At 44.8% G+C, this 25447-nt stretch overlaps 1 protein-coding gene across 3 annotated transcripts in view; it reads left to right on the forward strand.

Annotated features, from left to right (window-relative positions):
- Positions 1 to 4617: 4617 nt before the first annotated feature.
- Positions 4618 to 25447, forward strand: part of SEMA4A (semaphorin 4A) — a 29233-nt gene continuing 8403 nt past the window's right edge. Inside the window, exons 1-6 of one of the 3 annotated variants that reach the window (XM_072637842.1) lie at positions 4618 to 4769; positions 14231 to 14384; positions 22022 to 22182; positions 22867 to 22929; positions 24548 to 24646; positions 25035 to 25140. In XM_072637842.1, the coding sequence (XP_072493943.1) occupies positions 4683 to 4769; positions 14231 to 14384; positions 22022 to 22182; positions 22867 to 22929; positions 24548 to 24646; positions 25035 to 25140 (670 nt within the window). In that variant the 5' untranslated portion in view covers positions 4618 to 4682. Of the gene's footprint in view, positions 4770 to 12875; positions 13158 to 14230; positions 14385 to 22021; positions 22183 to 22866; positions 22930 to 24547; positions 24647 to 25034; positions 25141 to 25447 lie in introns of those variants that run through there. The other 2 variants (XM_072637843.1, XM_072637844.1) reach the window with 2 other exon arrangements.

Genomic DNA, 25447 nt, shown 5'->3' on the forward strand with positions numbered 1-25447 from the left:
AAGCACACCAAGCCCATCTGGCAAGGCCCACAGTTACTAAATCAGATGTTCTTAACTTTTTTTGTGTCATGGACCTGAAAGACAATCTGGTGAAGCCTCTGGACATGTTTTAAATGCATAAAACAAAATAAAGGGTATTATGAAGGAAATCAATTCTATTGAAATAGTTATCAAAATATATTTTTAAAAAATTCAGAGACTCCAGGCTAAAAATCCTGCTCTAAATGATGCTCAGTGTCCAAATACTTTTACTTCCCTACTCAAGCTAGAAGCAGAATGATTTAGCTGTTTCTCCTCTCTCCTCCCTCCACCTCCCCAGACTCAGAGCTGGGAAGGTCTTTAGAGGTCATTTCATCCACTCCCTTCCTTTTACAGGTGAATCGAAATGTCCAACGTCGCAAAGTAATAAGTTGCAGAACTCCAATCTAACTTGCTCTCTATTCCACCACACTGTCTCTAAATCCAGTTTCTTCATCCAATGAGATAATATACATAAATTAATTCCAAAATCTTAGTGTCCATTTTTATCATTTGGTTTAGGAGAGGTAGAGTGGCTCTAGAACTGACCTCAAAGTCCAGAGACCTGGGTTCCAGTTCTGTCCCTAGCACGTCCTAGCTAAGCAAACTTCTGAGAAGTTAATTTAATTAATTAATTTCTCAGTGCTCTCAATTTTTTAAGACCAGAAAAAGTGCCAACCTGCATGGATAGCGAAAATTTCCTCGTGTTCCCTATGCTAATGAAATGACAGGTCCTGTTTCTGTCCCTGTTTGGTCCAGACCCAGGAATCCATATAGGAAACTTGCAGCAAGTAAATCTCCTCTATCCGTGCCTACGGGAAACTGTTCTGCCACTTAATGTCTTTGAGAGTTGTCTGGGGCTCCTGAGAAGTTAAATGACTTGCCCAACATCCTACGGTCAGCTCATGTAATCAAGACAGGACTTGAACCAGATCTTCTGACTCCATGGCTGGCCTCTTTGTCTGTCTGCCTCTCCCCTTTCTTCCCCCGACTCTGTCTCTGTTTCTCTCCCTCCTTTTCTGTGTCTTTCTTTGTTTCTCCCTTCCCCCCCTTCCTTCCCTCTTTCTCCCTGTGTCTTTCTGTCTGCGTCTCTCCCCAGCTCTGCTTTTCCTCAAGTATTATTCTCTATACAATGGGGTCTAATGCTGCTTAAACCACTTACCTCATGGGGTGCTGTGAAAGTTCTTTGTGAGGCCTAAAGAGCTATAGAAATGTGAGTTATTAATAACAATAATTAGTAGCATTATGAAGGAGGTTGGTAAGAAGGGTTGAGAGTCTTTAGAAACATAAGTGTGAGCACCTGCAAACCCGGATGCTGAGTGGGCAAGTCTAGAAGGGAGTCTAAAAGGAGGCCTTCCTCTGACTGGGAAAAGTCTCTATGCCCCCATTCCCCCTCCCCAGCTCTTCCTGCTCCCCCATCCCCTGCTCGAGGCTGGGCTCTCTGTTCTTCAGGATGATTTCCCCAAGTAACAGGGACAAAGACGGTTTAATGGTAACTAGTACAAGGGCACAGCTCCATGGTGTGGGGTGACAGAGCAGATGCACTGCTGGATCTGAAGTCAGAAGGGATCATGTTCAAATCCTGCCTCTTAGGCTTCAAGTCAAGGAACATTGTTAAAGCCCTTGTAGGCAAGTCACTCTTCCAGGCACTGAGGATGTGGAGAACCAAGCCAATGCACCCCTTCAAGAAACTTATCTTCTATAAGGGGGATACAGTATATAGACAAGTAATTACAAAGTAACACATGGTAATTTCAAGAGCAAGAGAGTGCTAATAATGGAGGTATTCAGGAAAGGCTATAGACAGATGTGTATATGTGTGTGTAGACATACGTGTGCATATGACATACATGTGTGCATGTAATATACTTGCAGTGTGCATGTGTGCACGCATTCACTATAGGTGGGTGTGCATCAGTACCTTCCATACACACAGGTAATATGTGTGTAGAATGCAGTATACACATACATGATACAGTGCATCATGTGTATACAGCAATGTATGTACCTATGCATGCACACGTGAACATAACATACACATCATACGCATGTCCTGTGTGATGTGTGCTGCCTGAGCACATGCACACAGAATGCATATGTGTGAGCATGAGGATGCATGCAGATGTGTGTGTATATCTACATGTACATACATATTTGTACACATGTGTACACATGCACACACCTACATAATCTGCACTATGTATATATAATACCTATACACATAGTGTGTGTGTGTGTGTGTGTGTGTGTGTGTGTGTGTGTGTGTGTGTGCACATGAGTACCCAAGTTACATCTTGAAGGATTCTCTGAGGTGCTGGTGAAGGGTGAAGCAGTTCCCCCAAGGGGGACCACTTGTACAGTGGCCCAGATTAGGGGCAGCCAGTAGGCCAATTTGACTGGAAGGGCAAGCACTTGAAGGAGAGGAATAAGAAGTGAGACCAGAAAGACAGCTGAGAGCAAGACTGTAGAGGTCTTTAAATGCCAGGCAGCATTATGTCCTCAAGGTAATAGGGAGCTAGTGAAGATTTTTGAGCAGGGGGTGACACGGAGGACATGGAAGAAAGTGTGGCAGCATGGAAAGAGTGCTAGATTCGGGGTCAGAGAACTTTGGCCAAGTTGTCTACCTCTCTGGGCCTCAAGGTTCCTCATCTATAACCTAATGGGTTTGGGCTTGAGGATTCCTAATGTTCCTTCCAGCTATAAATTTGAGATCCTAGAGTCAGGTCTGTATTTTGGAAATATCAGTTTGGTCCAAAACTACAATGCTTAACCTTGTGGGGAACTTCCAACAAGCAAAGCCCTTCTATCCATGCCTATTAGAAATTGTTCTGTCTCTTAAAATCTTTGAGAATTGTCCAGGGCTCTTGTGTTACTCTGGTCCAGTAAATGGATGGCCAAATAACTATGACTCTGAAAAAGTCATTTCTTCTCTGAACCTCATCTTCCTCTTTTGTGAAATGAAGATAATAACTACCTCATTAGGTTGTTATGATGAGCAAATGAGATGGTGTTTGGAAAGTGTTTTGGAAAACCTGGAATTGGACTTTCATTCTTATCCCCGATTTACAGATGAGAAAAGAGTCTCAAGGAGGCAGAAATGACTGGTCATCTGAGGGGGTCATCCACCCATCCCCTTAGCACAGGGAGGCACCTGGTGCTGCCTCAGCTTATCTCTTGGTCACTTTCTGTCACCACTGAATCTCCGAGCTTGAAGTGACCTCAGAAATCATTAACCTAATCTGAGAGGTGATGTGGTCAGTCAGGGGCGATCTAAGTCCCAGCTCAGTCACGGGCAACTTCTCCAAACTGCAGCTTCTCCACCTGTAAAATGGGGGTAAATAAATACTTGCCAGACCTACCCCTCAGGACTGTGGTCAGCAGATTACTTTGTAAACCTTAACATACGAGGCAAATGTGAGCTATGGCTTTTATAAGGTACTATATAAATTGTACCAGGCAACATGTTAGAGTGGATAGTCTGCCTCAGAGACAGAAAGACGTTGATTCAAGTCAGCTTCTAGCATATACTGGCTGGGACACTGGGTGAGGCCTTTAACCTCTCTGTCCCCCAGCAACTCTTGAAAATTCTCTGTGTTGTAGAGAAAATACTGGTATCTGATATGTATTGGTAGAGGGAGTTTGCTCACAAGGAGTTGCCTGTATCAGTTAAATTAAATCACAGGTCTGGATATATATGTGTATATGTATACAGGAACACACATACACATGTGTGTGTATATATATGTGTATATATATATATACACACACAGAGATATTATGTATACAGACATACATATTATATAATTTTGTAGATGAGAAAATTGAGGCCCAGGAAGGTCAGAGTCCACAATTCCTCCCTTGGTACCCTCCCATCTAACTGCTCCATCCTCCTCCCTTCCAGACACAGACAAAGGACTAAGTCAATGGGCTTACTCTCCTTTTTCCTATCAAAGGCTAGAGCCCCAGGAGGGGGAGGGTGGAGATCAGGCTGCCCGGTCCGCTCACTCACCTTAGAGCCCTAATTTTCCACAATTACTCCACCAACAGAAACAAGAAAGGTTTAAGGAGGCAAACAAGAAGGGGACATGAGAATCTCTGCCCTGAGCATCTAGGTGCCCAGCTTCCTTCTCTCCTCAGCTCCCTAAACGGGAAAAGTCTGTCTTACAGAATCTGAGGATGTGGCTCCCTTCCCCCTCCCTCCCTTTATGCTCCCTGGGCCCTGTCTCAGGGGCTGGGTGCCCATGCTCTGTGCCAGGCAGTGCCAGCTGGCAGCCTCAGTCAGGAAATGAGGTGGCACTAATGCTGGGGGGGAGGGGAGCTGGGTGCCTGGACCCCTGTGGGGAGTGGTAGCCTGGGATCAAGGGAAACTGGGAGGTTTGGACACTAGAATCCCTCAGGGGAGTACAGGCTTAGGAAGAGCAGAAACCAAGAGTCTGGGAAGATAGGATGCCTGGGTTTTCCATGTCCCAGAAGTGACTGAACAGGTTGATCTGGGGCACTCAAAGAAGTTGAGTGGATCTAAGGCCCTAGCAGCCCCACCATTCACTCTGCCACACATACCAACCCCCTTAAGCTGCCCCCAGCTAATCCAACCTGGCTCCTTTAAGAGCCGCCTGGGAACTGGGGCACCAGAGGGGGCTGGTAGCAGAGGACCTCCCCCTACCATGCCCTCCCTGCCCCGCCCCCTGCCTGATACAGACACTTCTGGGAGCCTGGACGCCTGGGTTGGGGTCTCTACTGCTGGGCCAGGGGTAAGATCTGGGGTTAGAGGGAAGGGACTCTGAGTCTCTGGAGCTGGGGGTTGGGACATGTGGATGCCTGGATTTCTTCTCTAACTCTAATTCAAGTTCCTGGAGGGTCCCTAACTAGGTTCCCAGTACTTCTGGATTCTTTAGAGAGTACAGCTCCAGGAGTAGGAAATTTTCTGACATCTAGGTACAAGATGGATAACTCATTGAGCTCATTCCTGAGACAAAGACACAGGGGGTTTGGATACTTGGATCCCCATCTTTGCTGCCTTTCTCCAGGCTTTAGTTTACTACCCACCCAGATCTCTATTTCTTGGGTTCCCTGGAGTCTCAGATCTAATCTCTAGGCAAACTAGCTTCCCCAAAATGAGAAAACTAAGGCAAGGAGAGAGAAGCAAACTAATATCAATGAAACTGCTATATCAGGAGAGATGGAGTTTAGACTAAAGAAAAGGCTCCTCTCCCATGGGTCCACGAAGGAAGGACCCACGTGTCTAGCTCATCTCAATCAACACCTCCCTTGCTTCTCTGCCCAAGGTCAAAGTCCTCGCTCTCTTATCATAGTAACTTAGCTTCCTTTTTGAATAGCAGGAACTGGGTCATAAGAAATCAACTGGGTAAAGTGGGATCAATCAATTAAATTAACAAGAATTCATTAAGTATCTACGATTGCCAGGCACTGTACTGGAGACACAAGTACAATCAAACAATCTCTACTAGCAAGTAACTTAAAGTCTATTAGGGGAGACAAGAAATATAAAAATATGTAAAACATCAATCCATATCCACAAAATAGTTAAATATAAGGTCGTTTTGGAGGGAGGGGACAAGATCTTGGAAAGATCAGAAAAGAGTTCATGTGGGAGATGGTGACTGAGCTTCATCCTAACGGGACTCTAAAGTTGAAGTCAGGAGGGAGTACGTGGCAGACAGAGGGGACATCGAGGGCAAAGACACACAGATCAGAACTGGAATGGCTGAGTGAAGAACAGAGAGAAGGCCGGTTTGGTTGAATCTCAGGCTATACGAAAGGAAATCATATTCAATGAGTCTGGAAAGAGAGGATCACAGACAGAGAGCCAGAAGGGAGTTCAATCCCCTCATTTTACAGTTGAGGAAATGGACACAGCTCATCGCTATCAGTTAGGCAGAATTTCTCAAGGGGATATCTGTCCTGCAATCTGACTGCCTTCCTTCTAAATCCAGTCCCCATTTCCTCGGGTTACTGTCACCATCCCCTTTTGACATTCCCGCATACTAAGTTCTGGAAAGAGGGAAGACCTGGAAGTATCCCTAGGCTCTCACCCAAACAGGGGCCCCGAAAATGCCAAATGAGGCAAGCTGGATCAGATTGACAGGAAGTGATAGGGAGGGGATGTGGGTCCGACTGATCTTCTGCTTTCTATCTTGCTCAGCAGGAAATTACTCATCCCCTAACTCTACCCCAGACTGATTGCCATGCTAAAGGGGAACTTGGCATATTTCGTGTAACCTTTGAAACCCCCTCCAAATCTGATTACACCCACATACTTCATGCTTATTAGTATTTTATTTCTTCCTGGAAATGCAGCTGATTGGGGAAAAACCGTAGCTCTTCAAAGCCTTAAGTACTTTGGACGTAACATTTTCCTATACTGCTTTCTTTTTTTTTTTTGCCTGAAGGCAATTGGGGTTAAGTGACTTACCCAGGGCCACCCAACAAGTGTCTGAGACCAAATTTGAACTCAGGTCCTCTTGATTCCAGGGCTGGTGTTCTATCCATCGTGCCACCTTGCAGCCCCTCTACAGTGCTTTGCAGCGTTTTTCAAAGAATTTTCCTCATATTAATTCTTGAGGCAAGTAAGACAGAGATTATCCCCATTCTATGGATGAGGAAACAGTCTCAAAAAGGTTAAGTGTGATAGTGGAAAGAGCATGGACTCTGGAATCTGAGGACCTGGATTCAAATCCTGCCTCTGACACCTAATACCTTTGTGACCTTAGGCAAGTCACTCCTTATCTGTAGAATGAGATAGTTGGACCTTGTGTCCGACCTCCAGGGTCCCTTCCCATTCCAGTTTTATGATGTCATGGCTAGAAAGTGTCAAAGCTAAGATTCAAACCTAGGTCTCCTGAGTATAAGATTAGTGAGGTTTTTACTTTACCAAGCTCCAGCCTGATGGTTCCTGAAAAAAACCAAAACATCTGGGAAATTGGGGTGGGGTGGGGGAGTCACAGGATAAAATAAGCCCATACCCATAGATCCTCCAACCTGATTGACAATGCAGGGGGGCCACCCCTTGCCTCTGAACCCACTGGTGCCTCCTCTTTCTTACCTGGCCAAATTAAGCTCTTTAGAGAAGAGTCCAATCAAAACATTGGGGATTGCTTTCTGATATCCATTTTCTATCCTTATTTCAGTGCCAGATTCACTCCCTTCTTCTTTGGGTGTCATTAGTGGATAATCCAAGACAGTTGTCTGGAGCAGGTCAGGAGAAGAAACCTCCTGGGTAGTCAAATAGGAGAGCTGGGACTTGATATCCTAGGGTACCCTTTGCCATCAAAAGCAGGTAAAAAGAGAATAAAAACCCCTTCTTTGGTTTTTGGACCAGAATGCTACTGTACACCATCTCATTTGCCCACTGATATGCACACTTATTTGTATAGGCTATTACCATCTTTAATTTGCCTGGGGCCAAACTGGAACCCAGATGGCCCATCTCTCAAATAATCCCTTGGGCATGGTGGGTGTGTAGGAGAGGGAAAGGTCTGCACAAGAAGTACTGGCCATAGTTAGATCTGCTTGCCACATCTGGAGCACATCTGCACTTTGATCTGTGGAGAAGTGGGGGCGGGGTGGCAGAGGATTAGATGCCTGGGGGTTGCCCATACATCTTTCACCCACATCTGGTTTCCTGCTGCAGAAGATGGGGAGGGTAGGAGGAGAGAGATGGGGGAGATTATGGCCCCACCCCCCCAAAGGAGATGCGGTTGCCATAGCGACATGAGGACCAGAGGGGCGGAGATGAGGATGCTGTGAGGGGCGGGGGTGTGGCAACAACTGAGACAGGGAGATGGGAACATCCCGATTGCAATAGGGAGGGAGACTCGGAATTCCCAAGCTCCAGGTAAGTGTTGTAGGGGGAGAGTAAGGAGACAGATGGTATACTGAGAAGGTGGGGGCCATGTTATTGTCTGGTATTGCTTCCTGTCTGAGGAAGAGATAGACTGAAGGGCGGGGGCAGGCTATTGTGTGGAGACCCCAGCTCTCTCAGTGTCACTGGACTGGAAAAGATTGGGGGGTGGGAGAGAGGGAATAAGGTTGGAAAGATTATTAGGAAGAGAGGGGTAGGGGGTTAAGGCACACTGGAAGGGAAGGAAAGATGAGAGACACTATGGAAGAAGGGAGAGGCTGAAACATTAGGAGAAGGGCCAGGGGTTGGGGGACATTCGGAGAGCAAGGCCAGAGGCTCTGAGGACATGGAGGAATGAGGAGGGAGTATTTAAACTACATAGAAAAACAAAGCTGGGAAAAGAGATGCATCCGACAGAAAGGAAATCCTTTGGGACTTCCTGGGTTTTCCTAGAGTGGAAGGCACCCCCTTGCCAGTTCAGATGGAAAGGGAACTACAGGGTAGACAGGTGGAACAAGAACCAGCATGGATTTTTCCATTTTTCCCATGAGCAGACGAGCTCATTCATGGCTTTCTCCCCCTTGGAAGAGAACATACCCTCCCACCTTGCTTGAGGTGGAGTTCAGGAAGTTATCCACATCAAGACTTAGGTTTCAGAGGGACATGTGGGTGGTGGTGATTAATACAGGGAAGCTAGGGGATACCTGGGGCTTCACTCCCATCTGTACTCCCACCTCGGTCTCCATTGGAAGGCCATAAAGCACAGACAGGAAGGGGTTAATGTTTGATGTGGTCTGGAAGCTAAGGGGGAGGAGCCCTGCATGAAGAACCCAAGCTGTTCTAAGGCTTTCTATTTTAGAGTTTCCCAGGGCTTTTTTCGAGGTCATTGTGGTCAGTCCCCTGCTTCTGGGTTGCACTGTCCCTTTGATATTATTCTAAAGGCTCAATCTCTGGTTTTAAAATGAGGTGGAACTCCAAATCACATCCTTCCTTTCCTATTCACACTGTGGAAGATAGGTTTTGGAGAGACTAGATTGTGAGGGATAGGGAGGAAGAAAGGTGCTTTCCATTCCTGTGGAGTTAGGTTTAGGGAGAGAGCAGCTCACTGTGAAGGCAGGGCAAGGATAATGGCCTTTCTCTTCTGAGGTTTCTGTTCCCCCTACAGCAAGACAGAGGAAGGGAAATAAGTTTCCAGCTTCAGAAGGGATGGGAATTTCCCTCACCACACCCTTCTCCCCACTTATCCCCAGGGCAAAACTCCAACATGGGTTGAATGGAAGACACATAAATCTGTTTATATGGGAGTTGGAAAGGGGTAGTGGGGATGAAGATGCCTCTGGTGAGAGAAACTAGAGGCTAGAATGCCTTCCCAGGTTTTACCCTCCACAATAGTACTTCATTCCCTCCTTCCAGTGGACTGGGCCTGAGGACCCCAAATGACAGAATTGTATAGTTGAAAGGGACCTCCAAGGTCCTCTTTTGCAACCTTAACAGGAATCCAGCAGAGAGACAGACAGACAGATACACACACACACACACACACACACACATACACACACACACACACACACACACACACACACACACACACACACATACCCACTGTGCTTGAAGATCTCTTGGGGTGGAGGTGGGAGGAATTCACTACCTCCACTTCCCTTTTGAATGGCTCTCATTGTGGTAGAATTTTTCCTCATATCAAGCCTAAATCTCCCTTTCTGCAATTCTTGCTCATTTTTCCTAGTGCTGTTCTCTGAAACCAAACAGACCAAGTTCAATCTCTCTTCCAACAGCTAGCCCTTTCAATATTTGAAGACAACTATCATATTTCTTCCAGTTTAAACACTTGTAGTTCATTCAATTCATATGTCATTTTGTTCAGGCCCCTTACCATTCTGGGTGGTGAGGAAGCCATCTCAGGGGACCTGGGTTCAGCCCCAACTCCACCTGTCCTCTCCCTTTCTTATCAGAACTCCTCCCAACTGACCCAGATGCATGAGTATCTCTTCTGATGGGATTAGATGAAAAGGGTTGGTACCTACATCAGAACTGGGATAGGGTGGAGGCTGGCTGGGATGGGCTGGGTTTTGGAAGTTACCCAGTTTCCTTCAATCTCCTGGATCGGATTGAAGGGGATAAAGGGAGCCTGGCATCTAGAAGTAGGGGAGATAGGATGCCTTGTTGAAAACTATAACCTCCAATGAGATAGCATATAGACAGTGCTTTGCAAACCTTAAAATACTCTATAAATGCTAAGTATCATTATTATTACTACTACTTGGGGTAATAATGGCTGGGAAGAGGGACTACTTTTGGGCCCTGCCACAGCCCCTCAGATATACAGGAGGATATAGAGGAGGGTTTAGATTCGGAAACTCCAAGAATAAGAGAGTAACATAGGGAGAGGAAATGGGCTTTGGATGCACTGTCTTTATGAGCTGGGATGGACTGATTTTATACGATCTATAGAGGGCACAGAACAAGGGGAGCTGATGCTACAGAAAAAAAAGAAAAACACAAGCAAACAAACAATAACCCAGGAAGGAGATGAGGATGATTCTCCTGTTGGGAGGAAGATTTAGCCAACCCACTAAGCTAAGAGGTTCTTCAGGTACCAACCCACTTAAAAATGAAAAGACCGAGATCTAGACAGCGGAAGTGATTAATTTTCTCAAGATCCCCCAACTAGAGATTAGAATTGGTTTCTCTCCCTCAAGTCCTTTCCTACTCTAATACAGCCTCTACATAGGAACTTTCCTTAAGCGTAGATATTGGTCAGTAATAAATAAGCATTCATTAAGGATCTAGTATTTGCTAGGCACCATGCTAAACTCTGGGAATAAAAAGAAAAGAAAATGACAGTCCCTGCCCTGGAGGAGCTCACAATCTAATGGGGGAGACAATTTGTAAACAACTATGCACAAATAGGTTATGCACAAGATAAGTTGGAAGTAATCAGGAGTGGGAAGGCACTAAAAGGAAGATGCATTGGGAAAGGCTTCCTAAGGGAGGAGGATTTTAGTGAGGACTTGAAGGAAGTCAGGGAAGCCAGGAATTCCAAAGTAAAGAGGGAGAGCATTCCAAGTATGGGGGAAAGCCAGTGAAAATGACTAGATAGGGCAGATGGAATGATTTGCTTCAGGAATATGACTAGGTATGACACTCCCGTGACTTCCTATAGCTTCTAGGATAAAATAAAATAAACAAGTAAATAAATATAATTAATTTCTCTGTTTAGCTTATAAAGTATCAATATTATCAAAGAAAAAAATACTTTTGAAGCACTTAGCCCAAGTGCCTGACACATAGTAGTAACTTAACAAAAACTTGTTCTTTCCCCCCTTCTTCTCCTTCACACCCTAGGCCAGCGTTGAGCAACCTGAAGCCTCAAGGCTACATGTAGCCCTCTAGGGCTTCAAGTTCAGCCTTTTGACTGAATCTAAACTTCACAGAACAAAGGTTCCCCACCCCTGTCCTAGCCCCAACCTATCTTTCTAACCTCTCTCTCTCTCCACACACACACACACACACACACATATATACATGTGTGTAATATATGTATGAAACATATATACATACCTACCTATAACACACTATCTATCTATACCTATGATGCCTGCATGCATGCATGTGTATTATGTATGTGTGTGTATGTATGTATGTACAATCTCCCATTCCTGAATCCTGTGGTCCAGTCACACTGGCCTTTTCTCTGTAGCTCCCAGCTAGCACTCTATCTCCTACTTCTACTTTGTGCTAGCCATCCCCCATGCCAGGAATGGATGTCTGACTTCCCTTAGAATTCCTTATTTCCTTCAAGCACCCCATCTTTCCTGATCCCCCAACTAAGGTGTTTTCCCTTTCTAACTACTTTGTATCTAACTACCTTGTAGTTGTTTCATATTTAAGCTATACATATTTCTTTTGTATATTGTCTTCTCCAATAAAATAAGCTCCTTGAGATCAGGGGCCATTTTTTTGTCTTTGTATTGCCAGTGTCTAGCATAGTACATAACAGGCACCTAATAAATCCTTTTGATTGATTGATAGGTTGATTGATGGAATACAAATCTTCTGACTCCCCCTCCAGGGCTCCTTCTACCAAAGCACCATGGCTTATGGGGCACAGAGGCAGGAGGATGGGTATAATAAGCCCTGACCCCCATGCCTCCCATTCCTAGGAGGCTGCAACCAGGACCCAGGAATCTTGTCCTTTAGCACCTGGAATGAGGTGGGTCATAGGATCTCTAAGGTCCCTTTCCTCCCCCAGGGAGGTAGAGGCTGGAGATGACCTAGTCTGGGTGAACAGGAAGTTCAATTTATTGGCTGCTGGGCCCCTGATCGAGGGATGCCTTGTTAACTTAGCTTTTATGAGTTTTTCCTTGAAGCCAGGAATGAGGAGGAGAGGGAAGATGAACCAGGGAACTGGAGCCTCAAGAAAAATTGACTGAGAAGGGTGGGTGGGATAGTATCCTGTCATAGACTTCAAGTTCATGGCAGAGGGAATGAGAGGGAGACATGGAGGAGGGAGGCAAATGAGAGGGGTTGATGCTGCAGCATGACAGACTGAGGTTAGATATCAGGAGGGAAGTATCAAGTAGTTTCCTAAACATGATCCTCTGTACTTACATTATTATTTTATTTTTTAAGGACTGGGATTAGAGGAAGGAGGGATGAAAATCAGACTTCAGGAGGGACTTCCTGGAGTGGGGGAGGGGGGAAGACCCCAGACTGTAGTTAGATGTATTTGAGAAAATCAGAGGGTGTGTTGTTTTTCCTTCCTGGAAGATCTTGGGTAAGAGAAGATCTAGGGAGGCAGGGAAGGTGAGTAACTGCATGGTATAAAAGCAGGGGGATGACTGATATGACCCTAGAGTGGTGGTTTGTTTGTTTGTTTTTTAACATTCTGGTGTTTGACTTGGCTTTTCTGGATGACTCTGGAAAAGGGGAGTTTACCCTTTTCTCCTCCCAATCACCTAACTTCCGGGTAGGGATTGGGATCTGTAGCAACTTGAGAGGCGGAAATTCTGGTTTGACTCACCCGCCCCGGGACTCTCTGCTTTGAAATTGGCATTTTCCGGGCACCATGGGCACCTGGATTGCTGCCCTCTTGATTCGGCCAGATTAAGCCTTCCCCCCCACTGTCCCATTAGGGCATTGACACCCCCAACCCTTCCTTTTCCCCTCCTGATTCCACCTGTTCTTGGATAATCTTCCCAGCTGGGAGCCAGGACATGTGAGTTCTTATTGAGGGGCGGCTCAGCACTGCATCTCAAGGGTATGTGAGAGTGGGAAGTGCTGGAGGGTGAGGGGGAGAGTGCTGAAGGGGACAAGGGAGAAGAGGGTAGGGTGAAGGACAGTATGAAGACAGAGAAATACAGGGAACCATAGAAACATCAAGACACACAGACATGGAGAAAGGAGATACAGAAACTTGGGGTGACCTGAAGAGGGAAATAAAGACTAGAGAGAAAGAGAGACCAAAGAGAGATGTGGGCCTGTCACATTGGTTAGTCCATCGATATTCAGTGAATAGAACCGGTGTGACAGAACCACATCCTGAGTCTGAGTCGGGGAGTGAGACAAGAAGGAGACTGATTTGCATTTAGCTTGTAATTAGTGTCAAAACTGTCTAAGCTCCATCAGGTAGGGCAATTCAACTCAATTTTATTTAAATAAATAAATAAACTTGAAAAGGGGAAGGGAAAGGGGTGAGAGAAACTGAGGAGGTTAGAGCCCAAACTGGATCAGGCAAAGGCAGAGCTGTGCCCAAGGGCCGTATGTGGGTTGGGGGAAGGCTAATGGAGAAAGAAGAGTGCTGTGGAAGGATGATAAGAAAGAGGGAGGTGGGAAGGATGGAGGAGATGGGAAGCCTGAGCCCTCTGTGACCTGAATGGATGTGTGCCTTCTCATTGGCTCACTGGCTTAGTGTGTGTCCTGAAAAAAAAGATGAAGAGGGAAGGTGTCTGGTCCCCTTCAGCAGCAGGGATAGAGGTTTGACTTTGGCAGGGACAAGGCTTGAATGTGGGAGGGGCATCAAGGCTGGCAGAGGACACCCAGAGGGGATTAGAGCAGGGGCTCTTCTACTTCATTTGCCACAAAGGGCAGAGTTGGGGACCCACCTAAATTTTAGTGAGGGATAGAAGTTTCCTCTACCCAGAAACTTTCCATACTATGCCCCACCCCCAACTTAGCATTCAACAACTACTTCCTCCCTGGACTGTGCCTCTGAGTTAGGGGAGGGAAGATGGCGTGGGGGGAGGTGGGGGGGTGGAGTGAAGGGGGTGGGGAGGAAGGGATGTGGGGAGGGTTACTCAGCTAGAATATGCCTCTTCCTCTATCTTTCTGCAGAACCTACAAGTGACACTGGGAGCCACCATGGTTCACTCAGCCCCCTGCCCAAACTCCAGGATCCCCTTCCTTCTGTTCCCTCCCATGCTGCTGCTACTGCTGTTCCCTGGAGGTCTGGGGCAGGGTCCAGTGCCCAGGGTCAAATATGCTGCAGGTGAGAAGGGCTGGGCAGGGGGAGACACAGAGGCAGAGGAAGAAGAGGAGGAAGTGGATAGAGAGGGAGAAAAAGCAAGATTGAGTTAAAGAAAAAAGTGGGAGAGAGAAGGGCAAAAGAGCAGGCAGATGGGGGAAAGAAGATACAAGAAGATGAAAATGGGCAAGGTCAGAGAAATGGGACAGCAGCTAAGCAAAGGGCAGAGAGGGAGAGGGAGGTGAAAAGAGTCTCAAAGGAGAGGAATGAGGGAAGGGGACAGGGATGGGAAGGAGAAAAATGGGAAATCAGTATGAGGCAGCTAGAGAGACATGGGAGAAAGACACAGAGAGATGGGAGAGACAGGCAAATGGGAGAGAAAGAGACATGAGGGTGTCAACCAGACTGAACCAGCTTCTAACCTGTGCATGGCCACAGCTGAACAGAGCAGGCTTGAAGCAGGAGAGTCAGGAGTCTAATTTCAAAGTGAGGGAAATGGCTTGCAAGCAAGGATCCAAGTGCTGGGACCCTGCTTCTACTGGGGTGACCTGAGGCGGTGCAGGGAGATCTTACTACTCATACCAATGGCGGCACAGTAAGCTGTAGCCCTAACATTAAGGGGTAATTGCAACAATGTGACAAGTTTGATTCATAGTGCTTCTTCATTGGAACATGGCTATTTATCCAAGTTTGTCCAGTGCTTGTCCAAGCCCAGAGAATACCTGGTGTTGGTCAAAGCAATACAATAATGATGTGATTTTGCCAGAGGGTGAGATCATCTAGAGGGTGAGAGCAAAGGATTGTTGTTACACCAAGCTCAGGACACAGCTTGCTTGTGTTTCCTAATATTTTGACAAGGGTGACAGAGAGACAGAAAGAGTCAGGGAAGAGGGAGATGGAGATAAGATAAAGAAAGACAGAGAGACACAGGAAAGTTACAGAGGAGTCAGAGACAGAAAGACAGGAGAGAGAGAGGGAGATGGGAGAGAGAATGACATGGGAGAAAAGAGGTAGCAAAGATTCAGTTTATCAACAAGCAATATTAAATGTTAATAGGCAAATGGAAATAGGCTAGGTACCAGAGATAACAAGATAAAAGTAAAATAGTCCCTGTTCTCAAGGGACTTACAACCCAGACAGACAACATGAAATGCATGAACACATGTATATGTATATATATGTGTACATATATTGCATATATTATATATATGTATACACACACACACAGACACCAACTGAACTGCCAATGCTCATGGAAGAGTTGGACTGTGTAATGAGACTGCAAAAGTAGGTTAGGGCCAGGTCATATAGAGCCTTAAGTGCCAAACAGGTATTTGGACTTCATTCTAGAGGTTATAAGAAGCTATTGAAGTTTATTGAATAGGGGAGTGATATGGTCAGATCTGCACTTTAGGAAAATCAGTTTGACAGTTAGGAGGAGGATGTATTAGAGTACAGAAAGACCTAAGGCAGGGAGACCAATTAGGAGGCTATTTCAATAATCCAGGCAAGAGGAGATGAGGTCCTGAACTAGGGTGGTGGCTGTGGGGGGAGGGGCATGAGGGGAACAGCTATGTGAAATGGTGTGAAGATAGAGGCAAAATTTGGTTACTGTGGGATGACAGAAAAAGAAATGAAACAGTTGAGAGGAAAATAGTAGAGGAACAGAAAAAAAGAAATGGGTGAGAAAGAGATCAGTGATAAACACCTTAAGTGACAGTGATAAGGAGGACAGAAAAAAGAGGGAAAGATGGGAGAGGTTCAAAGAGAGGGAAGAGATAACAGAAGAAAGGCAGGAGACATATATATACAAAGAGTTATATTAAAAAAGGGAAAGAAATATGTCTATAGAAACTGAGACAGAGCAACACTGTAGGAAATGGTCAGAGAATAGAGACCCATTGGAGCAGGAGAGGAGACGGAGATGCATGGCTAGTGAAAAGTCACTTGGGAAAGGATTGAGTTAGTTGGGGAAGGAGGTGTGAGAGGAGTACAGATAAAGGAGATAGCCTGTGCCCCATCTCAGCTCCCCAGGGTCACAGGTTTCCCTTCACTGCCTACCCTGAAAGTATACCAAAGAAATCCTTGGGAGTCTGCTGTACATAATCTGCTGGAACAGAACAAGAAACAGTTTTTAAGTATCTGCTATGTGCCAGGCACTCTGCTAAGTGCTAGGAATACAAAAAGAAGTAAAAAATAGTCCCTGCCCTCAAGAAGCTTATGATCTAATGGGGAAGACAACAAGCCAAAAAAAAAAAAGTATAAACAAGCTATACACAGTATAAATGGGAAATAATAGAGGGATGGCATTAGAATTAAAAGGGCTGGGGAAGGCTTCCTATAGAAGATGAGATTTCAGTTGGGACTTAAAGGAATCCCAGAGGCCTAGATGAGGAAAGAGCATTCCAGGAATGGAGGATACTGATTTGGGAGATGGAGTATCTTGCTCAAGGAACAGCTAGGAAGCCAGTATCACTAGATCCAAAAGTATGTAACAGGGAGTAAAGCATAAGAGGACTGGGAAGGTGGGAGGAGGCTGGATTATGAAGGGCTTTGATTTTGTACTTGATTCTTGAAGTGACTGAGAGCCAGTGGATTTTGTTGAATAGAGGAATAATGTAGTGGGACTTTGACTTTAAAAAGATTAAATTGATAGCTATATAGAAAATAGACTGGAGTGAAGAGAGCCTTGTGGCAGAGACCAAGCAGTAGGCTGTTCCAGTGGAGTAGGGGTGAGGTGATGTGGGCCTGCCCCAGGGTGATTGCAGTGACACAGAGAGAAGGGGGCATAATGGAGAGATGTTAGAAAGTTAAAACTGACAGACTTCAACAACAGATTGGGATATGGCAGGTGAGAGATAAAGAGTTGAACATGACACCAAGGCTATAAGCCTGAGGGGACTGGGATGTTGACAGTGACATGGAAATTAAGACATAGGAAAGGTTTGTTGTTACTGTTCAGTCATTTCAGTCTGACTTTTCATGACCCCATTTGGGATTTTCTAGGCAGATACTGGAGTGTTTTGCCATTTCCTTTTCCAGATCATTTTACAGATGAGGAAACTGAGACAAACAGGGTTAAATGACTTGCCCAGGGTCACACAGGAAGTGCCTGAGGCCAGGAAGATGAATTTTCCTGCCTCCAGGCCCAGTGCTCTATCTACTGTGCCACCTGGCTGCCACCTCACAGGGAGGCTTTGGGGGGAAGATAATGAGTTAAATTTTGGACATGTTGAGTGTAAGATGTCCACTAGATGTCCACTTTGAGATGACTGGCATGCATCTGGAGGTGTGAGATTGAAGGTCAGGAGAAAGATTAGGGCAGCATAGGTAGATAAGAGAATTGTCAACATGGAGGAGGTTATTAAATCCACAAGAGCTGATGAGATCACCAAGTGAAGTAACATAGAAGAAAAAGAGAAGAGGATCCAGGACAGAAACCTTAGCGACATCTGCAGTTAGAGGATGTGATCTGGAGGAGGATCAAGTAAAGGAGATTAAGAGAGTGGTCAGATAGGTAGGAGGAAAATCAGGCAAGAGTAGTACCCCCAAAATCTACAGAGAATCCAGGAGGAGAGAGTGATCAGCAGTGTCAAAGGCTGGAGAGACATTGAGGAGAAGAAGGACTGAGAAAAGATCACTGGATCTGGAAATTAAAGAGATCCCTAGTGGATAAGCCATCAGCAGATCCTACCTATTCCATTGCACATATTCATAATTAAGGCTATGAAGCAGCATAATGCATTCGAAAGAGTGCTAGATTTGTAGTCAAAAGAGTTGAGTGAAAATTCTACCTGTCATTTGCTATACTTATTAGCTAGACAAGTCACTTAACCTGTCTTATAAGGCCTTTGTTTCCAAAGAGGTTGGACTGGTTGACTTCCAAGGTCCCTTCCGATTCTAGGTGTATGATCATATGATTATACCAGGGTATGGGAAACAGTAGACCTGGCACAAGGGTTACAACTACACAGCCAAGCCACAGAGCAGGATTCTGGCCACCCTGCCCACTGCCTGGAGGCCCATGGTTGCCTTATCTGCAACTCAGGAGGGATGTACTTCCTGTTGTCAATAAAACACTGGGCTAGGATTTCTCCCCAAGGCATCTGGAACTGTTCATCCTTCTCCTTTGGAGTCAAAATTAGGGCCCGGACTGGAGCTAAGCCTGAACAGGTGAAGGGGACAGGAAAATTGAGGCTTCTTCAGCTACTGAGTCCAGAGCTAGGGGAGCGGTTAGCAGGATTCAGCTGAGGTGATCTTATCTAGACATCTCACTCTGTGGTTTGATGTGTTCTTGTCATTTCAATCTATGTGGCTTATGAAGGTTTGAGAGATTTGAGGGTGAGTATATCTCCCACAACCTCTAACCCAGCGCCTTGTATATAGTGTTTGTTGATTGAGTGAATCTGTCTAAATCTTTGTCTGCATGAGAGTTAATGTCTATGTGTATCTAAGTAACTGTGTTTCTGTCTGGCGTGGAATCACACAATTTCAGATTGATTGATCGCTAGACTAACCTATTCTTAAACAAGATTCCTTCTGCAAGGTACCTTACAGGTGCTCATTCACATGTTCTGTGCTTATGTATATGTCATATCCCCAACTGACCTATGAAGCCCCGTAAAGTCAAGGATCTCGTCTTCTTTAAACTATTTTCCTTTGTGCCTAATAGTGTTCCATATACTGTAGGTACTTGATAAAGTCAATTCAGTTCAGTCCAACAAACATTTGTTGAGCACCTACTATATATGCAAGGCATTATACTAGACTCTGGGTTATGCAGACAAAAAAAGTTCCTCTCTCAAGAACTGCCATTGTAAATAACTCCGTGCACAGACAAATAAATACAAAATATACACAAAGCGACTTGGCGTGCATAAAGGCCTCTTGTAGGAGGTAACAACTGAACTAAGTCTTGGAAAGATACAGTATTTACTGAATTTGCATTGTGAATTTAGGATAACACTATTTCCACATTATCTTTGTTGCATTTGGATGAATGTTTCACATCGATTACTACTTAGTAATAAAGCATTTAGAACCTCCCCCAAATAAAAGTGCTCATTTAGCCTTTAAAGACCCCAAGGGAAGGGAAACTTACTTCCTCCTGAGGGAGCCCATTTCAGTTCAAGGGAGCTCTAATTGTTGGCAAGATTTTCCTTATATCGAGTGTAAATCTGCAGCTTCCACTGCATTTCTCCTATGTCTGCCATGTGGGACCAAGCTCTTCTATGGAACAGCCCTTCAGAGACTATGAAATCACATTCTCTTTCCCCCAGTCCCCCAAAACTTTCCTTGTCTAGACTCTCTCTTGTCAGCGTATCTCTCTGGGTCTGCATCACTATGAGTCTGTAAATGTGTGTTTTCTTTGGTCAGTAGTCCCAAGCCAAGTTCTGGAGTGTATCAAAGTTGTCTCTATCTTCCTTGCCACTATTGCTCTACTTCCCTGATTTGGGGGATTTATCTCCTTGGAAACTTTCTTGTGCCAATTAATATGTCCTCCATGCCCTAGGCTATCCCCTGACCACCCAGAACATATAGCCTTCATCCTGCCCCCAGGTTGCCCATAACTTCCCATTGAAATCTTTTTGTTACTATATTTTGTCTTAATACACCATACAAACCCCCAATTGTTTGCTTTATTTGTTTCTTCAGAACTTAGCACGGTACCTGGCATATAATAATTAATGCTGTCTATGTATCTATCTGTCCATCTCTACTATCTGTCTCTGCCGTGAAATCCCCCACCCTACACAACTCCTGAAAACAGTCAGATAAAAGGACGGTGACTGATAGCACTTACAATCTTACTCTTTCACAGTTTTCTGAAAGAATAGGGGGGTGTTTTACAAGAAACTACCAAAGATGCCCAATGTTTTTGACACTGGGCATTGTCTGAGGCAAGATTTAAAAAGAGGTCTTCCTGCCTCCGTTACTACTCCACTTAGCTACCTCAGCACCTTATTAGCCTTATTAACCTCCTTCAGCTTCAGTTTCTTCATCTGCAAAATGAGAGTAATGACAACATTTACCTCATAGAGTAGTTCCGAGGCCCACATGAGATACAATATATAAAGTACTTGGTACAACTTCAGAGTTAACTGTGTATTAAGGTTTGCTGCCATTTAAAGCTATTTCCTTTTGGAATAGTGGTATAGTATATTGTTTTCTTGGTTGGCTTTGCTCACTCTCGAGCATTTCATCTGGAGCTCATTCTTTCACACTCTTAGGATTACTCATTTGCACTAATAGAGTGTTGGAGGAAACCCTCCTATCCCTTCCATGAAGATACACATATACACTTCCTAATCTCCTTTCTCAGGGAAGAAAGGCATTTTTTTCCAGGGGCCTTCTGGAGATAATACTTCTGTTTTGGTTGTCTAAAATCGAGGCTAAGGAACAGTGGGTAGCTTGAGCCAGGTGGGAGGAGAGGGAGGCTCCTGGCAGGCTAAGATGTGGGGGGAGATGTCTTTGGGAGGGAAAGCTACATGGTGCTGCTCAAATATCACACCATGTAGGCAGCCACCTACGGGTGTTTCTGTTCTCATCTGTGTGTCTGCCTGTTTGTGATCCTGTCTGGGGGCTATTTCTGCATTTGTTGGTCTGTCTATGCTGATCCTATAGTTTTCTGTTTATCTTCATGTCTATCTATGAGATCATCTCTTTTTCTTTTAACATTTTAATGTATTATTTATTTATTTTTAGCATTCTTTTCTTTTTAAATTTTGAGTTCCAAATTCTCCCCCCACATCTACTCCACCTACAGAGAACGCAAGCACTATATCAATTATACATGTGAAGTCATGCAAAACATATTTCCATATTAACTATATTTTTTTTAAAAAAGCAAGTGAGAAATCATAGTTTAATTTGCACTCAGAGTTCATCAGTTCTGTCTCTGAACATGGATAATAAAAAGGATTCTAAAGGTGAGTCCTTTAGAATTGTCTTGGATCATTGTCTTGGTTAGGATAGCCAAGTCTTTTACAGTTGATCATCAAGTCAACATTGCTGTTACTATGCACAACACCTCTTCCTTCCTCCTAACTTTCCCTTTGGTTTGTGACTTTGGTGTACCCATCTCCAACCCCCATCACCTTGATATGCACCTTTCACCTGATCTCTCTATTGCTATCTTTCTTTAATATGCCAAATATGTAATGAAATAAGCCCTAGTACGGGAGCTGGTAGACCTGGGTTCTAGTCCAAGCTCTGCAACTAATTACCTGCACGACCTTGGACAAGTCCCTTTCTCTGAACCTCATTTCCCTTATTTATAAAATGGGGCATCAACTTTGATGAATTTGATCTGTAAGGTCCCTTTTACCTCTAACATTCTATGTTTCTCCTTTTATCTATTTTCTGTGTCCTCCTCCTTAAAGCTCTGTACTCCCCAGCCCCGGGGCTGTCATTATTCTGCCTTCTGGATGCCCAGCACTCCAACAACAGCTAGTACTTCACACAAAGCAGGCCTGACTGCCAGCCGGATGGGGCAGGAGGAGGGAGATACTGCTGCCAGAGCCTGCGCGAGGATGACACACACTGCCCATCCCCTCCCTGTTCCTCTACTCCTCTGCTGTTTCCTGGCTGGGTTTTCTCCTTGCTTGGCTCTCCAACTACCCCACCAGGTTCTGACCTCTCCTCTTTTCACCCTCACCCAGGTGATAGGAAGCGTTCTGTGAGCCTCTTTAGCAAGGAGGGTCTTCAGAATTTTGATGAATTGCTTCTAAGTGAGGACGGGGCCACTCTGTATGTGGGGGCTCGGGACTCCATCCTGGCCTTGAACATTGGCAAACCAGGCATCCCAGGCCTTCAGAGTGTGGTGAGTGCCAGATTGAGAGGCAGGGGCACTGATGGAAGGGAATACAGGCGGATGGCTCTTGGGTGAGCTGTGTGGTGTGTTCACTCATAACTAATTATTGAATGTTCGTGCATAATGTAACTAACTAATGAAATAATTAGAATGAGCATGTAATCACCTAGGATAACGAATGCTGGAATAATTATAATTATGCTGGACTTTTGGTAAAAAAGAACATTAGTTTCACCTATTGATATACTAATTATAACCACTGTACTGAGGAGCACCACTGGAGTTAGCCCGCATGGGTCTGAAGCCCAGCTCTTTTACTTTGTTACTTTGCGTGAGCTGGGGCAACTCTATTCCTCTTTCTGAAAAATGCGGAAATCAGACTACAAAAGTCTCTTTTATTTCTAAATCTTGAAAACACGAAAGCACTTAACGGTAAAAGTGTTTGGAGAACTGTTATAACTATTAATATCGAGAAGAATATTAAGAGGGTCAATAATTTACATTAATATTGCTAATAGGCATGCTAATTAAAATTGTAATAGCAGTCCACTGATACACATTCTTTACAAATTACTTTCACCTGATGGGCAGAACCTGTGCGGGGAAGGCGAGAGTGGGGGGGAGAGTAAAGTTAGGATTTAGTGATCTAATGAACTTGTCTCTGTACTAGCCCTCCTTCTTCTGCCTCTTCAGATTCCCTGGGAAGCCAGTCCCAAGAAAAAAAGAGATTGTGTCTTTAAGAAAAAGAGCAACGAGGTAAGAGGAAGTAAGGGCCTAGAGGTCTAGAAGGTGAAACCTGGAGCCTTTGGGCCAGAGACCTGTTTAAGAAATGTTTGTTGAATGACTAATATGAAATTGTGTTTAATAGGAATGTATGAGTAGAACCCATATAAGATTGCATGCCACCTCAGGGAGGGAGCGGGGAGAAAATTTAAAACTTATGGAAGTGATTGTTGAAAACTGAAAAAAAAATTTAATTTTTAAAAAAGAAAAATATTCATGTGTACATATCAAGTGTTCCAAAAGTCTTTGTGCAGTTTAAATCCCACGAAGACTTTTGAGTCACCCTTTACACATGAAAATGCCAAATGATCCTCTATATGTGCATACATATTACATATAGGCAAGGAAAAGCTCAAGGAGAAGTAAATAAAGAAAAGTCTCATCTAGTCAAGTGTAAAATACTATCACAAAGTTAATTTTAAATTCCTGAGTTAAATGAGGAATAAAAATGCTTCAGAAAAATTAAAAAAAAAGAAAAGAAAGAAAGAAATGTTTGTTGAATTCACTTGGTCTCTGGCTCTCCCCAGGCTGGGACATCAATGGATGGGTACTTCTTTGCATGCTAGTTTGGTAGTGTAAAGATGTCCACTGATAGTCCCCAATCTAATCCAATTCAACAAAGATGTTTATGCATGGCACCATGCTAATGGTTGGGGATACCAAAATAAAAAAAACAGTGCTTGCCCTCCAGAAGCTTACCCTCTATGGGAGCATATGTATATAGACAAGTAAGCTGCTTAGAGCAGAGAGAGGGAGAGAGCACACTAATAATTGGAAAGATGAGAAAAGGCTTCATGTAGAGGGTGACCCCTGCAAAGAGCCTAGGAGGAAGCCAGGGTTTGGAGGTGGGGAGAGAATGCATTCTAGGAATGGAATATTTGCTGTGCCAAGATGCAAGGAGGTGGAGGAGGAATGCTGAGTTCAGAGAACTACAACTATGCAAATATGGGATTTGTGAAAGGAAAGCAATATGAAATGAATCTTAAAAGGTACAATGGGAGCCAGGCTATGGAAGGAAGGTTGGAAAAATCAGGAGAAAACAGTGTCAGGGAAGCCAAGGGAGGAAAGAAGATCCAATGGGGGCAGTCAACACTGTCAAAATTTGGAGAGGTAACAAGTCAGATGAAGATTGCCTCCTCCCCATTCTCTTTGTGTCTCCCCATCTTTCATCCCTCCCCACAATTGTTCCTTTATCTCTCTCAGTGTCTTCTCTAGTCCCTGCCTGTCTCCCCTGTATCTCCTCAGTCTTCTCCTTTCTCTCTTGATCTCCTAGCTCCTCCCCTTTTTCCTCAGTTTCCTTTTTTTTTTTTTTTTGAAACAATAGAGTGTAAGTAACTGACCCAGGGTCACAAGGCTAGTAAGTGTCTGAGACCAGATTTTAACTGAGGTCCTCCTGATTCCAGGGCTGGTTCACTGCACCACCTACCTGCCCCTCTTTCTCAGTTTCTAACCCTGTCCTCCAGTGCCCCCAAGCCTCTGCCCCTCTCTTCCCAGTGCTCCACACTGGATCAACTTTGGGCCCTGTTCTTGGAGAAACTCAGGTATCCAGGTGGATAACATCAGGAAAATATTGTCTCCCCTTATCCTTCAGACTGAATGTTTCAACTTCATCAGAGTCCTAGTGGCTGTCAATGCCTCTCAGCTCTACGCCTGTGGAACCTTTGCCTTCAGCCCAGCCTGTACCTACATAGTGAGTCCTCAGGCCTCCTGGCTTTCCCACCTTACCTAGCCACAACCTCTTTTCCATCCCTTGAAAAATATCTCCTCCCAGACACAGGACTTTGGCGTTCTTAACCCTTAACCACCCCTGTTATGGGGTGAATGGCCTAGCATCCAAGCTTACCCCTCTCTTCCTACAAAAAAACAAAAACAAAAACAGCCAACAAAACCAACCAAAAAACCTTTCCTCACCCTCTAGATAATCACCTTCCCAAACATGGAACCTGGCATACTAGACTCTCAAATCTGAACCCTGGGGCCCTAAGATTTAGCCATCCATTCTCCCATGCAACTTGTTTCCCATCCTTGAGACTCCATTAACCTGGTCTCCAGTCTTTTCCACTCTCCCCCCAACCCAGGAGGTGCAGGACTTTTCCCTGGTCCCTATCCCAGAAGAGAAGATCCTGGATGGCAAAGGACAGAGCCCTTTTGACCCTGCCCACAACCACACAGCAGTTTTGGTGGGTAAGTGTCAAGCTCCCTTCTTCCACACCTAGTTTCTTTCCTAAGATTTTCATCCTAGGGGATCTCCAGTTTGCAGATTTGGAAGGACAGCCACAAAAAGAAGGAAAGACAGAAAATCTGTCTTATATGTCCCCATATCTCGAATATCCCAGAGGGAATTTGGAGACAATTTGGGTGGGAGGAGGGTAAAAGGAGAGATGGTAAGAAACCAGTAAGACAAAGAAGGAGAAACATAAGCCATGTTTCAGGGAAGGAAAGTCAGAGTAGGGTTGGAAATAAGGCTGGATTGGTCTAGATCACATCTGGT

The sequence above is a fragment of the Notamacropus eugenii genome, chromosome 2 (assembly GCF_028372415.1).
Source record: "Notamacropus eugenii isolate mMacEug1 chromosome 2, mMacEug1.pri_v2, whole genome shotgun sequence".
Lineage (NCBI taxonomy): Eukaryota > Metazoa > Chordata > Mammalia > Diprotodontia > Macropodidae > Notamacropus > Notamacropus eugenii.